This window comes from Fusarium poae, chromosome 2 (genome assembly GCF_019609905.1).
Source record: "Fusarium poae strain DAOMC 252244 chromosome 2, whole genome shotgun sequence".
NCBI lineage: Eukaryota > Fungi > Ascomycota > Sordariomycetes > Hypocreales > Nectriaceae > Fusarium > Fusarium poae.
The window spans coordinates 5,184,270-5,198,709 of record NC_058400.1 but is presented as its reverse complement, the minus strand read 5'-3'; the positions used below and the strand labels follow the sequence as shown (position 1 = coordinate 5,198,709).

At 39.1% G+C, this 14,440-nt stretch overlaps 6 protein-coding genes across 6 annotated transcripts; 5 read left to right on the top strand and 1 right to left on the bottom strand.

Moving 5' to 3' along the window:
* Positions 1 to 147: 147 nt before the first annotated feature.
* On the top strand, positions 148 to 2,237 carry FPOAC1_005656 (uncharacterized protein; the record flags this gene model as incomplete). The annotated part of the gene is made up of 8 exons (XM_044850178.1): positions 148 to 365; positions 421 to 554; positions 605 to 728; positions 779 to 985; positions 1,035 to 1,400; positions 1,450 to 1,820; positions 1,876 to 1,939; positions 1,994 to 2,237. 8 exons carry the CDS (start codon positions 148 to 150, stop codon positions 2,235 to 2,237), a joined length of 1,728 nt encoding a protein of 575 aa, XP_044708888.1.
* Positions 2,238 to 5,270: 3,033 nt separating this feature from the next.
* On the bottom strand, positions 5,271 to 5,702 carry FPOAC1_005655 (uncharacterized protein; the record flags this gene model as incomplete). Its single annotated transcript, XM_044850177.1, has 1 exon — positions 5,271 to 5,702. The coding sequence occupies one exon, from the start codon at positions 5,700 to 5,702 to the stop codon at positions 5,271 to 5,273; it is 432 nt and encodes a 143-aa protein (XP_044708887.1).
* Positions 5,703 to 6,129: 427 nt separating this feature from the next.
* Positions 6,130 to 7,827, top strand: FPOAC1_005654 (uncharacterized protein; the record flags this gene model as incomplete). The annotated part of the gene is made up of 1 exon (XM_044850176.1): positions 6,130 to 7,827. The coding sequence occupies one exon, from the start codon at positions 6,130 to 6,132 to the stop codon at positions 7,825 to 7,827; it is 1,698 nt and encodes a 565-aa protein (XP_044708886.1).
* A 681-nt stretch (positions 7,828 to 8,508) lies between these two features.
* On the top strand, positions 8,509 to 10,240 carry FPOAC1_005653 (uncharacterized protein; the record flags this gene model as incomplete). Its single annotated transcript, XM_044850175.1, has 2 exons — positions 8,509 to 8,801; positions 8,854 to 10,240. 2 exons carry the CDS (start codon positions 8,509 to 8,511, stop codon positions 10,238 to 10,240), a joined length of 1,680 nt encoding a protein of 559 aa, XP_044708885.1.
* Positions 10,241 to 11,007: 767 nt separating this feature from the next.
* On the top strand, positions 11,008 to 12,808 carry FPOAC1_005652 (uncharacterized protein; the record flags this gene model as incomplete). Its single annotated transcript, XM_044850174.1, has 2 exons — positions 11,008 to 11,149; positions 11,202 to 12,808. The coding sequence occupies 2 exons, from the start codon at positions 11,008 to 11,010 to the stop codon at positions 12,806 to 12,808; spliced, it is 1,749 nt and encodes a 582-aa protein (XP_044708884.1).
* Positions 12,809 to 13,255: 447 nt separating this feature from the next.
* On the top strand, positions 13,256 to 14,361 carry FPOAC1_005651 (uncharacterized protein; the record flags this gene model as incomplete). The annotated part of the gene is made up of 4 exons (XM_044850173.1): positions 13,256 to 13,393; positions 13,446 to 13,672; positions 13,721 to 14,067; positions 14,117 to 14,361. 4 exons carry the CDS (start codon positions 13,256 to 13,258, stop codon positions 14,359 to 14,361), a joined length of 957 nt encoding a protein of 318 aa, XP_044708883.1.
* Positions 14,362 to 14,440: the final 79 nt, after the last annotated feature.

Below are 14,440 nucleotides of genomic sequence, written 5' to 3'. Positions count from 1 at the left end.
TAAAAGAGAGTGCGTGGCTCTATGATTAGTGGTCAGTAATTCTACAGAATCATATCATTATTTGGCACCTGTATTAATGAACAGAGTCCCCCCCAAGAAGTCTGTTAAAGATACTGTTGTTAAACGCAGTAGCTTCTGTCAAACAAAATGCAGCGCCGTACAAGTCGGGCTCACGAGTCTGGACATGGCCTTGACACAATTGACCCGGGTAACCCCAAAATAGAACAGGCGACCCGGCGAGATAACGAAAAGAGACTCGCCTCCGATACCAACCAGGTGTTTGTACCAGCTCAAAGTGACTTGACAGAAGATAACAATGGGGTCAAATATCTCAAAGGTTGGAGATTCTACTGTCTGACAGCAGCGTGAGTTTTCATCATCTCTCACAATACTAGACTCTATCTAACAATAGCTACCTAGATTATGGTTGAGTCTCTTCCTTTCCACACTTGAAACAACAATCGTTAGCACGTCGTTAGTCTCCATTACAGACGCTCTGAATGGCTTCATACTGAGAGATTGGATCGTCACTTCTTATCTCTTGACGTACACAGGTCTGCCAACTGCATGCAGTCATTAAATAACAGGTCACTGACAAAGTTAGGTTTCCTAACCATCTATGCCAAGTTGAGCGATGTATTTGGAAAAAAAACCATGCTTTTACTCGCTATTCTGATATTTACGGTATTCTCTGGTCTTTGCGGTGCCACTAGTAACGTCGTCGACCTGTGAGTCCTCACCGCTTCGCTACCTCTATAGGCACTAAGCCTTTACTCAGCATAATACTCCGGGCATTCCAAGGAATAGGTGCATCTGGTATCTACTCCATGATTCTGGCAATCGCTCCCGTTCTAGTACCCATTGAAAAATACGCAAAGTACATGGGTATTGTGTCGACTGTCTTTGTCACAGCAAGTGTTTTGGGTCCCATCCTTGGTGGTGTCATCAGTCAACACTCTACCTGGCGTTGGGTATTCCTCCTCAAGTACGTCCCATATGTGTCCCCAATAGTTTCCGTACTGACATAATGAAAGTGTTCCAGGGGGTGTACTGGCTTTCATTCTTGTAGCCATTTTCTTGCCGGCATCAGAACAGTCATCCGGATCGACACTGATTCAAGTTATTCGTTTCAAGCTAAAGCGATCGAATTGGGCGCGTATTGACTACCTTGGTATATTCCTATTACTTTCAGCATCGGTACTGCTTGTATTCTCCCTAGAAGAAGGAGGTACTCGATATCCGTGGGACAGTGCTGTCGTGATATCTACACTTGTCATCGCAGTCGTGTTATTTGTTGGATTCGGCTTTTGGGAAGTGCATGTCGAGAACTCACCGAGTAAACAAGAACCTGTATTCCCCCCAAGTATCTGCAACGACAGGATATGCAGCGCCATGCTACTGTAAGTTGTGTGAACTCTGATTCCGATGTCCTAGACTGAATTATGATAGAACAACATGCTTTGTCGGATTTCCCTTCGTATCAATGGTGGTCAACATCCCCCAAAGAGCTCAAGCAGTATATGGGATGTCCCCTTCACAGGCTGGCATCAGTTTACTTCCAATGATGCTCTCGTCGCCTGCAGCAACTGTTCTTTCCGGATACCTCACTGGCAATGCGAAGATCCCACCAGTTTACCCCATCATTGTTGCTGCGGCACTGCAAGTACTAGGCGTCGGCTTGATGTGCTCGTTGCCGACAGCCTCAAACAAGATGCCAAACGCACAGTACGGCTACGAGGTACTAATGGGTATCGGGTTTGGGCTGGGTCTGACTACAGTGTTGACTTTTGCCCGAATTGTAGTTTCTGAAACCAATCTATGTAAGTTATAATCTATCACTAGTGATCTACAGCTGGAAATACTGACATGTTTGAGCCGTAATGATGGGCGCCTTGACACAGATCAGAGTTCTGGGTGGTACAGTGTCACTAGCTATATGGTAAGTTCAACTTCAACCTTTTGTTTTAGACACTGAAAACTAACGATGATGTAGCGCCACCATTCTTAATAACCATCTGAAGCCGAGCTTGTCGGATATTGTGTCCACGCACCAGGCGGCAGCGATCTTTGACTCGGTATCTGCCATCAATGATCTGGACCCTGTTCAACAAATGGCCGTCAGAAAAGCGTTTGCTGAAGGTTATAACTTGCAAAATATATTTATGACAGCTATGGCTGCTGCAGGGTTGATTGCGTCCTTGTTTTTGTGGGAGAAAAGTCCACGAAAAGCGCAATAAGGACACGGCGGTTAATCAAGCCAGCTCAAGAATTTTATAGCAACTCTAAAAAAAAAAAAAAAAAAAAAAAAACCAGAAGCAGTTATTATATAATAGAATTATTCACTATTCTACTTAATAACGCTTAATATAGTCTCTCTTATTTAGTTTTAAGAATACCTTAGTATTATATTAAAAGCTATAATATTAATTATAAGCTTTTTCCTTTTTTTCCTTAGAACTTTTTTTAATCTTTTAATTTTATAGAATTCTTAATTCTTTATTAAAAATATTATTTAAATTACTATAATTATATTATATTTAAGTTAATAGAAAGAAAATAAATTATATAACTTTATTAATTTAATTATAATATAAGCTTTTATTTAATTTTTTTAAACTTTATATTAAACTTTTTTATATATATATAAATTTCTTTATTATAATTTTAATCTTAATAGAGTTTCTTTAATTAAGCCTTTATAATTAAATTTATAAAAAAGTTATTATTATTAAATATATTAAAATATTATAATTATTATAATAAAAAGCCTTCTTAGTTAATAAACTAGTTAATAATATACTAATAAAATCTTATAAAGTAATATTAAAAGGTTATATAGCTAGATAATTTATATTAAGCCTTTAACTTTAAGCTTTATTAATATTAACTTTAACTTTATAAACTTAACTTTTTTATTACTTATTTAATTACTACTAACCCTACTTACTACTTATTATTGCCCTTTATAGTTATATACTTATAGTCTTAAGCTATAATTAATATACTAGCTATAACTTAAAGGCCTTAATTATAATTACTATTTACCTTTTTAATTATTTAAATTAATTAATATATAAATACTTATTATTATATATATTAATTTTATTTAAGAATTCTTTTTATATATATAATAAACCTATAGCTAGCCTTTTAATAAGCTTCTTCTTAAGCCTATATAGACTCTTTAGTATTATTTCTAGCTCTTAATTCTTTATATATAAGAAATAGAGCTTATAACTAAAGGCTATTAATTTAATCTTAATAAGGCTATTTATTTTCTTAATTATATAAAGATTAATAGTCTTTATATATAACTCTTTTAATATTATTATATTTTTATAAGACTTAATAAATATCTTAATAGTCTTAATATTAAAATTAAGAAAGTAATTATAATTAATAAGTCTTAGTTTAAAGATAATTAGTATTATATTATATAAGACTTATAAAAGTAATTAGTAAAATACTATAAGAGATTAAGATTAATTAACTTTATAAATATCTTAAATAAGTAATTAATTAAGATTAAAAAAGAAAAAAGTTATTACTATTTATATAATTTAATAAAAGCTTTTTTTATTTATTATTAATATTATAGAGTTTAAGTAATTATCTTATTAATTATATTTATATTAGAAACTTTATTTTAAGAGAAATTATATATAATTCTTTAATTTATATAAATAAATAAAGTATTATAAATAACCTTTAATAAAACTAAAAAAAGTAAAAGTAATCTTATAATTATATATTAAAAAAATAAATAAATAATAAAAAGCCTTATTTTTATTAATTATATTAAATAGTATAATTTATTAAAGAATATAGTCTCTTTAAAGTTACTTTTAAAATTATAATAATACTTATTAAATAGATTCTTTTCCTTTATAACTTTATATATATTATATATAAAGATCTAAAGAAATAAAAAGAAATATAAAGATTTATAGTTAAATATTATTAATATTATTTTATTTTTTACTTTAATTAGCTAATTTTAATTTATTAAGATATATTTTAATAAAATTATTAAACTATATAGCTTATTAAAGGTTAATTAGTTAATTTAACTTAAGGCCTTAAGGATTAAATAGTAATTTTAGCCTTATTAATTTAAATAATATAATAATATAATAATATAATAATATAATATAATAATATTTTAATTATAATTAAATTAATTTAATATACTATATATTAAAAATAAAATATCTTATTTAATTATTTAATTATTTTTTATTATAATTATTATATTAAATAAAAATAAAGAAAAATAATTATATTATTTTAAATTCTTTTTATATATTTATTTTAATATTAAGTTTTTATTAAATCTTATTAAATTATATAGCCTTATAGCTTTATTATTTTTTTTATTATTTTCCTTTATTATTTTTATATTAAGTTTATTAAGAAAGTTATTTCTTTTTTAAGTTATATTAACTTTTAAAGACTAGCTTAATAACTATATAATTATAGAACTTTTAATATAATAAATTCTAATTTAATAAACTTTTTATAAAATAATATTATTTTTATTAAATATTTTATAAATTATTAATAATTTATTTTTTTTATTAAAAATTATTTTAAAGATTAAAAAGTAATTTTATTTAAAATATTTTATTTTTTAATATATTAATATTATTATTATATTTTATTTTATAAAAAGCCTTTAAAGCCTTTTTTCTTTTTATATAATAAAAATTTTAATTTTAATTTATTAATTTAATAATTAATTATATAATTAAAAGCTTTATAATTAAAAAAAATAAAAATAATAATTTAATAATTATTTATATTAATAATATTTTAATTTTAAATATTAATAAATATAATATATTAAAAATAATAAAAAGTATTAAATCTTTTTAATTAATATTTTTATTTAAAAATAAAATTAATTATAAAAATTAAAATTTTATAAATAATTTTTTAATTTAATATATAATTAAAATTAATAAAAACTTTAAAATTTATTATTTTATATAATAATTATATAATTTTATTAATATTAATATTAATATTAATAAAAAAATATTTAATAATTAATTTTTAAAAAAATAAAAACTTTTATAATAATTATTATAATTTTAATTTTATAAATTATAATATATACTTTTAAATAAGATTTATATTAATATTTAAATTTAAAAACTATATTTTTTAATAAATTAATTTTAAATATATACTTTAAGATTTATACCTTAAAAATTACTAAATAAATAAAAAGGGAATACCTTAGATATAAATTCCTATTATAGTTTATTTTATACCTTGTCCTTGTTTTCTACCGCTATCTGCATAAGAACTTCTGACGATTCACCCTCTCGACCTAGAGGTACGAATATGTAATCATAGTAGAACCCGCTGACAGGGTTACATCCAATCCTCTTCGCAGCCAGTTTCGTAGCGATGACTGCCATGAATCCTACAGCTTCCAAGCTCGATGTGACATTGAGACTGATCATCTTGCAAGGGAAGAAATAGTCCAAGCTGTGAGACTCTGCATATTCCTTACTGACAATTGCAGTCACGCCCTCGGATTCTTTGAACAGCATCTGAATCTCGGACAATGGTGGTAGATTTGACAGGTCTGTAAAAGTGGCAAAGACGTAGATGGTTGGATGCAGGGTTGTGGTGAGAGTTGAGAGAAGTTTGCTCAGGGAGAGCTCGCCGGGGTCTTGGGCCAACAAAGACATGGTAAAGGTTAGACTGCGATGACCGGCCTTTGGTAGTGGTGGCGATTGTTATGGGTTACAGATGCAATATGTGTGAATATTGGGCGATGGAATGGAATGAATGGAGCGCTGACACTCGTTACTTATAGGTCAGTGGGCCTGAAAGTCCACAAAACAGCCCCATCACGTCAGTGGCAGGGCGCGCCGTAACTTCAACCGTCTATACTCCATGTCAGGCCTGTGGAACAAATTTCTTTCCCTGCATAGCTGTCTACCTGGGTATAGGAACCACCTCAACGGTACGGTCTTGATACTCGCAGTTAAAATATCCCTTTCACTCACACACTTTCCGACGTATAGTGGATTATCTTTCCACCTGCAAAGCTATCCTATCACCATTCGGCCACTAATTATCTTTACGCTCCTACCCCGCATGTAGCTGACAACAATGAGGCTCATCAACACCAAAACTCTAAAGCTCGAGGAGTTTCAGAGCCATATCCCGACATATGCCATCCTATCCCACACTTGGGGTGATGAGGAAGTATCATTCGTCGAATGGCATGAGAGTTTATCCGACGTCAGGTTAAAATCTGGTTTTGACAAAATACAAAAGTCTTGTCATCAAGCTCGCGTTGACGGTTATGATTACCTTTGGTGTGATACGAACTGTATCGACAAAAGAAGCTCTGCAGAACTGAGCGAGGCAATCAACTCAATGTTCAGCTGGTACAGAAACTCTGCAATCTGTTATACCTACCTGGCCGATGTACAGCCAGGTGACCTGCAATCCTTCTCTTCCTCTCGTTGGTTTACTCGGGGATGGACGCTACAAGAGCTTCTGGCACCGAAGGCACTCATATTTTTCGACAAAGACTGGTCTGTTTTTGGAACACGGGATTCCCTCTCTGAGAAGATCTTTGAAATCACAAAGATCAAGAGAGATCGTACCGGAGACAATATCCATCAAGTCAGTGTCAGTGAGCGCATGTCGTGGGTGTCGCACCGCGAAACAACGAGAGTAGAGGATATAGCATACTGTATGCTTGGTATCTTCGATATCAATATGCCCTTACTGTACGGAGAGGGGAACAAGGCCTTTATCCGTCTCCAGGAAGAAATTATTCGCGTCTCGAATGATCAGTCAATATTCTGCTGGGATTGGAATAGAGATCACGTTCCAGAAAATTGGCCAAGCATGCTATCGCCATCACCAAAAACGTTTGAAAACTCTGGATCATACTACAGACCACCATGGGCCAACGATTCTTTGTCATACGCTACAAGTAACTCTGGGCTGTCGATTAGTTTGAAGCTTCTTACTATTGCGTATACGAGAACTCTTTGGCCGACGACAGCCTATAGAAGCTTCGACTCAAAGGGCTGCCGCTATTTGGCTGTCCTTGATGTTGCCTGCCATGATACCAAGCAACATGTCGCCATAGTTTTGCAGAAGCTTCCTCTATCTCGACGCTATGCCAGATTCCCCTTTCCTCATCGACCTACGCCTATCAACAATGTCAGTGGTATACCTCTATCAAGCTTGTATGTTGCGGGTCCTAGAGATCAACAGCTATTGATGTCCCAGTCACCGTTATCAACAAATGCTCCAAAGTTTGGTGTATTTGTCACTGTGAGTTTCCCCACTAAGATCAGTGCCATCTCTACCAAACCCGAAGTAGATCACCATTGTTGGACTCATGCTTTGCGTCCATTCACTGATACCTTGTTTGGGGCTGTGTTTGTGGTGAAGCTTGTAGTGGATCTTCCATCAGGGCAACCATCGACGGACTCAATTGCTGTCTTCTGCTTCATTGGCGTAGACGCAACTTCTATTGAGGAGTTCTTTTGTCAAATCCTCGAGGTCCGAAGCACTGCCGATGACAGGTCTGCGGTTGAAGAAAATGTTTCTTATTACGAGTCCAAAATTCGCGAGTCGGTTCGAAGCTCAGGATTCCCTGATGGAAAAGGCTCACGTTCCCCTTCAGATTTCATGTCCATCTCAGATGAGGTCGTGTGGTTGCACAGTGGATCATGGGTTCGCGTATCAGATAACTCCAGAGTCTCTGTGGCACATATCACCATCCCTATGGTTCCACCCTTTCGCTTTCCTCCCAAGGTTAAACCGGATCTTTTGTCTACTTGAGATGATAAGAGGAAGCTAGTTTGGAGTGATGCAGCATAATTGTACTATTCAGTCAACATTATGCATGGTCATATCAACATCAGTACTACTATGTAAGTATGTATATGATAATATCATTCCTTACTGTTGAGTCTAGACAAAGGTCGTCGGACCGACATAGTGTCCAAATCAACACATGACATCCTTGACTCTACGTCCAAGCTTGAATACACTATCGGACCGACGGAATGTCCCCGTAGTTCAGTCCATTTTTCGCCCCTCAGCCCCAGATCTTCTCCTTCTCCTTAACCCCAGATTTTCTTGGCCTTATCGTGTCGCATCAAATCGCCAACCCCAGAATCAGTCAACGGCGTCCCCAGATGTCGGTTGTTTCTTACCCGAAAGTATAACCAGTGATATCGAACTTTTGCCCCGGGCCGACGAGTTGCTTGGCAAAATAAAGAATTTGTTTGGGGAATGACGGGCACTCCTTTTTTAGCTTCACTTCGGAGATGAGCTGATTTGGACGCCGCGTCAAGCCAATCCATTGGCTTCACATCAGGAGTTTACGAGCCCAGAAAAGACTGGAACCGCTGTACATTGTCAATTGACTCTAGGGGAGTTTTTATCAGGCATAATCCCTCAATTTATGACCCTGCTGGCGGTCCGAAGCATCCCTTGCCTCAAACCTTGATTTCGGACATGGATCGTGACGGAGAAAACGCGTCGCTAGACACCATCTCGCCTTCCAACACGGCAGCAATTGCATCAGAAAAACCGCATCCAGCAGTCATCCAAATTGCCAACAACGAGATGAAGGGACAGTCACAACACGCTGAAGCCAGCGTCGCCACGGCGCTAGAGCATGAGCTGACACTTCGAGATGCGCTACGGCTATACCCCAAAGCCATCTTCTTCTCACTAGTCTTCTCCATGGCTATCATTATGGAGGGCTATGATATGGCTCTAATTGGTTCCTTCTACGGCTACGAATCGTGAGCTCCCTGTCTCAGCTTGAAAACATGTTCAAGGCTAATGAGCATGCAGATTCCGTAATAAATATGGCAATCAACCGAATCCCGAGGGCGGAATGGTGATTTCGGCTGACTGGCAGACGTACATCCAAGTCGGCGGTATGTGTGGCCAGATCTTTGGCTTGTATCTCAATGGCTGGGTATCTGATGCCATTGGGTATAAAAAGACCATGATTCTAGCCCAGATCATCATGGTCGCTTTTACTTTTATCGTGTTCTTTGCAAAGAACATCGAGATGATCCTTGCCGGTCAGATTCTCATGGGCATTCCGTGGGGCGTGTTTCAGACACTGACTCTTGCATATGCGTCTGATATTGCCCCGGTCGTCTTACGACCTTATCTCACAGCCTATGTGAATCTCTGCTGGGTTATCGGACAACTGATATCGGCTGGAGTCCTTCGTGGACTTTTAAATCTAGATAACGAATGGTCTTACCGCGTTCCATTTGCCTTGCAATGGCTTTGGCCACCGTTTATCATCCTTGGTACAGTCTTTGCGCCAGAATCGCCTTGGTGGTTGGTGCGAATGGGCCGTCACGACGATGCTAAGAAAGCTATACTTAAACTCGTCAGTCCTCAGCCAGATATCAAGTTCGATGCGGATGCTCAAGTGTCCATGATTCACGAGACGAATGAGCTTGAAAAGGCCACGTCTGCGGGCACTAATTATTGGCATTGCTTCATGAGAGCTGACTTGCGACGTACTGAAATTGCGTCGATCACTTATGTCGCCCAAGCTATGTGCGGGAGTGTTCTGATGGGCTACTCTGTCCAATTTTATGAGCGCGCAGGATTATCATCAAACAGCGCGTTCACCCTAAACATTGTTCAATACTCCGTCGGAGCCATCGGAGTTATTTTGTCGTGGTTTCTCATGGCTAAATACGGACGACGCTCTCTCTATATTGTAGGCACAAGCTGCCTCTTCGTCATCCTTCTTGTCGTTGGTGGTCTCGGCTTTGCACCACAAAAGAATTCTGGTCCATCCTGGGCAGTCGGCAGTCTACTAATCTTTTACACCTTCATCTACGATCTGGCGGTTGGACCAGTTTGTTACACTATTGTCGCCGAGATTCCTTCGACACGCCTTAAAGCCAAAACAATTGTGCTTGCGCGTAATTTTAATAATATGGCTGGCCTGGTCAATAATACCCTTATGCCAAGGATGCTTGGTGTGCATGCATGGAACTGGGGTGCAAAGACAGGTCTCTTTTGGGCAGCGTTCTGCTTTCTGATTATGGTGTGGGCGTATTTCCGATTACCCGAACCCAAAGGCAGGACTTTTGGAGAATTGGATGTTTTGTTTGAACATAGAGTGAGCGCACGGAAATTTGCAGAGGCGCGCGTGGATCAATTTGGTCATAGCACTGGTGCTGTTGAAGTTGATGGAAACAGGTAGACAGACAGACATATGCTGGAGTACTATGTACCTGTACTTGTATCAATAGAACAATTATTATAAAGACAATGATCAGCATCACGTGTGAATAATCTGCAGCTTCTCATTCATGCATGTACATAGTCTCCGAATGATGAAATCTTACACGTGCGGTTAAGATGGCAGTGAGACTACCTAGCCACGCTATCATCTCCCTGCATTTGCATCCGCAGTGAACCAGGTGACACGTACGTGTACCCTAACCAATTAATCTTTTGATACACTGAGAATTAATCGGTTATCTCCTCTAGAGAAGCAAAACTCTAGTGGACCTTGATCATGCGGGGGCAATCCGAACAGGCATGATCGTAGTGAACAAAAGGTTCTGATCTCGGACCGTCGAGATTGCACGGGGGGCGTCCTTAGCGGCAGTCTGGAAAAGATCAAACAGAAAGAGGCGAAGAGACGATCTGCGCCTTACGGTGAAGGGATCCACCACTTGGAACCCGTTCTTGTCTGGTGATTGGCGTGGTATCCTTTTGGTCTATGTCGGTCCGACGACATGGGTAACACCAGACGGGCGGACGATCTTTGGAGGGGTCTAGAGAGGTCGGCTGAATTAGCTACTTATTAGGCAAAACCCATTTTGGGTCGTTCTCTCTTACCACGAATTCTTTGATCGTTTTATATCTGTTCGATCCCTCCAGATTCTCATCGCCTCGACTGAGTAGAAACCGACTCGAAGCCAAAACCAGAACGACCAAGGATCGATCCACCAGACAGCGACCATGACGGTGAAAAACACAACTCCACGCCCAAGATGGCACCCTTCACCCACATACCATCTCAAAGCACCAAGAGGCTGGATCAATGACCCTTGTGCACCCGGATACGATGCTTCTACTGGTACATACCACTTGTCATATCAATGTAAGTCCACGGCTCATCAGAATTATGCATCTCCGACTGACTTTGCCACCAGGGAACCCCAAATCTTGCGACTGGGGTGACATCACTTGGGGTCATCTCACGAGTAGAGATGGCTTGACGTGGAAGCAAAATACACAAAACCCTGTCTTGGAACCCTCGGATTCATATGATAAGGAAGGCATCTTTACAGGTTGCCTTCACCCAACAGGTCTTCAAGGCGAGGAAAACCAGCTCACGGTTATCTACTCGTCTATTACACATCTTCCCATTCACTGGACTCTACCATATACTCGTAACTGCGCTGGCCTCTCAGTAGCCACATCAAACGACGGAGGAAAGACGTGGCAAAAGAGCGAGCAGAACCCCATTCTGGACGGCGAACCCGAAGGTGTCACTGTCACAGGTTTCCGAGACCCTTTCCTGGCAGAATGGCCTGCTATGGACGATATTCGCGGTGATGCAAGCCTGTATGGTTTTGTATCAGGCGGTATCGTCGGTGGTGGACCTACAGTATTCCTCTATGCTATCTCACCGACCGACTTAACCCGGTGGACCTACCTCGGTCCTTTAGTCGACCTCCCCACTGGATACAGCCCCTCTGGTCGATGGGGCGGCGACTTCGGTGTCAATTGGGAATGTGTTAACTTCATGACACTTCACAACGACTCAGAAGAGTGTCCATTTATGTTGATGGGAACAGAAGGTGGAGTCAAGCCCGGGGCGAAGGAGGGTGCTGAGCAGTGGTCACTGTGGATGGCCGGATCATTGGAGCAGACGCAAGAAGGGCCCAGACTAAAGCCGGAGTTTGACGGTATTCTCGATCATGGATGTCTATATGCCCCGAATTCATATGAGCATCCTATCACCAAGAACAGGATTGTTTGGGGGTGGTTGAAGGAAGATGACTTGACACTGGCACGTCGCGAGAATAAGGGATGGACAGGATACTTTTCTCTTCCCCGAGAATTATTCTTGTACTCTGTCGACAACATTACAAGATCTCTCAAATCACCACTCCAAGACCTAGGTTGTATTAAGGCCACAGATAATGGAAGAAGGTCTAGTACGATTCAAACACTCGGTATCCGACCACTTCCGAACTTGGAAGGCCTTCGACGAGGAAAACCGGCGTATTGGAGCAGCCTTGACAGCATGGCAACTCTAGGAGGCCTCATAAACGCACACTCGGGATGTTGGGAACTGGAAGCTACGATTAAAGTGTCGCCAACCGATCAAAGCCTGGGCTTCTGGATTCGACACAACAAAGACTTGACACAAGGAACAAGCATCAACTTTTCTCCTCAAAACGAAACGATAACCATCGATAAGACCATGTCAAATAACGAAACTGATATCGAGAAAGCCCCTGTCTCAGGACCCTTTACTCTGTTTTACTCTGACAGAAACGGATCAGAGGAGTTGGAGAGGCTACACCTGCGCATATTCTGCGATGGAGATGTTCTGGAGGTTTTCGCCAACGATCGCTTCGCTTTATCGACAATGTTATACGCTGATACAAGGGACTGCACTGGTATCAGTTGGTTTGTGGAAAACCACGAGCCAAGCGAGACTGTCTTTGAGTCTGTCAAGTTATGGGAGAATATGAAAGAGGTGCTCGAGGTGGATGAGCCTATTGTTTACGAACGAAGTCAGCTCTAATTAATAATGGTTACTATCATGCTCGCTTGAATTTGAGAAATAGGATTGTTTTGCCAGAACTACCTTGAGACTAGGGCAAATCATTATAATAACAAATCCTTGTGTCATGGCCATATATACAACCTCTTTTAAATCACATGATAAATAAGACTACTGCCGGACTGAAAAGAAAGATTACAACAGACACTGTTGCCAGGATTAGACCCATGCAGGACTGATCAGCGTTTTGAGTTGGTCAAGTTGACAGTATTACCACAAACGGCAATACAAATACGCCCCCCACAACTCTAATGAGGTCAATATTCTCAGATTGGCAATTAACTACACTTGGGTTGTTCCTTTTAACCCTCTATGGATCACAATGGAATGGGAACATTAGTCAGAGAGTACAGTGTATGCCTTTGCTATAAAGTCTATGTCTTAACCCGTGCCTATTCGACATCTTCAATGATCGAGATCACTATGCAACATAACATAATTATGAAAGTCGTAGTAGTCGCTGGTGGAACCGGTAGTGTCGGCAGTACCATTGTCGATGGCCTTGTCGAGTATGGCAAGCACAAAGTATATGCATTTTCTCGATCGGTAATTCCCCTAGAAAAATGTTTAATTCCTTGCAAGCTAACAAACGTCTCAGGAACGGTCCCCATCCGGTGCCGTAAAGTACCTCAAGGTAAACTATAACGACGTCGACGCTATCACCAAAACTCTCGAGGAAGCAAACGTCAACATCCTCATATGCGCCATTAGTGTCGTTTCGCCTGAAGCAAACCAAGCTCAGAAGAACTTGATTCAAGCGGCAGAGCGGTCAACTTCCACGGAGCGATTTGTGATTAGCAGCTTTGACGTCCTTCATGTGAAAGAGTATGTCGACGATCATTCAACGTCAACTTCGACTAACATCGAGCACAGGGATATTGAACTTTCGCCTTTGTCAAGATACACTTTCGAAGCGATTGACATGCTAGAGAAAACAAGTCTTACGTACACACGCATCGCCAATGGCTGGTTTCTCGATTACTATGGAATGCCACATTGGAAGTCCAATCTTGAGCCATGGATCAACGTTGTCAACATGAAGTCGAAGTGGGCAGCTATTCCAGGTGATAGAAGTGTTCAGGCGAGTTTTATTACCTCTCAAGACATGTCCAGATTCGTAGCTCGGTTGATGGACATAGAGGAATGGGACAGGATCAGCGCTATTCGAGGTATAACGCTTTCTTTTGACCAGCTATTGCAAACAGCTGAGAAAGCCCGAGGTAAGTTCTTCATCACTCTGCAGGGTTCACTTCATTGACGAATTGATAGGAGCCAAATTTGAGGTTGCTGTTGATAGTTTGGAAAAGCTCAAGTCCGGAAGGATTTCATTCTCTCCAGATTTTCCTCCTATTGGACACGGTGATGGAGATGAAGCATTCTTTGCGATGATCCATTATCAAGCTGGTATTGGTCGCTATGTGGTACCAGGGGATCTTTCATTTTTGGATGACAAGTTTCCTGATGTGAAGATGACTGAGGCTTCTGAAGTTATGGGTTGCTGGAACGGACAGTAAGGTAACACGTTCTTATACAGTTTTTGATTCAGTATCGAGACGAATTGGCAAAGCGCACCACGGCGAGAGTTATGCTAAT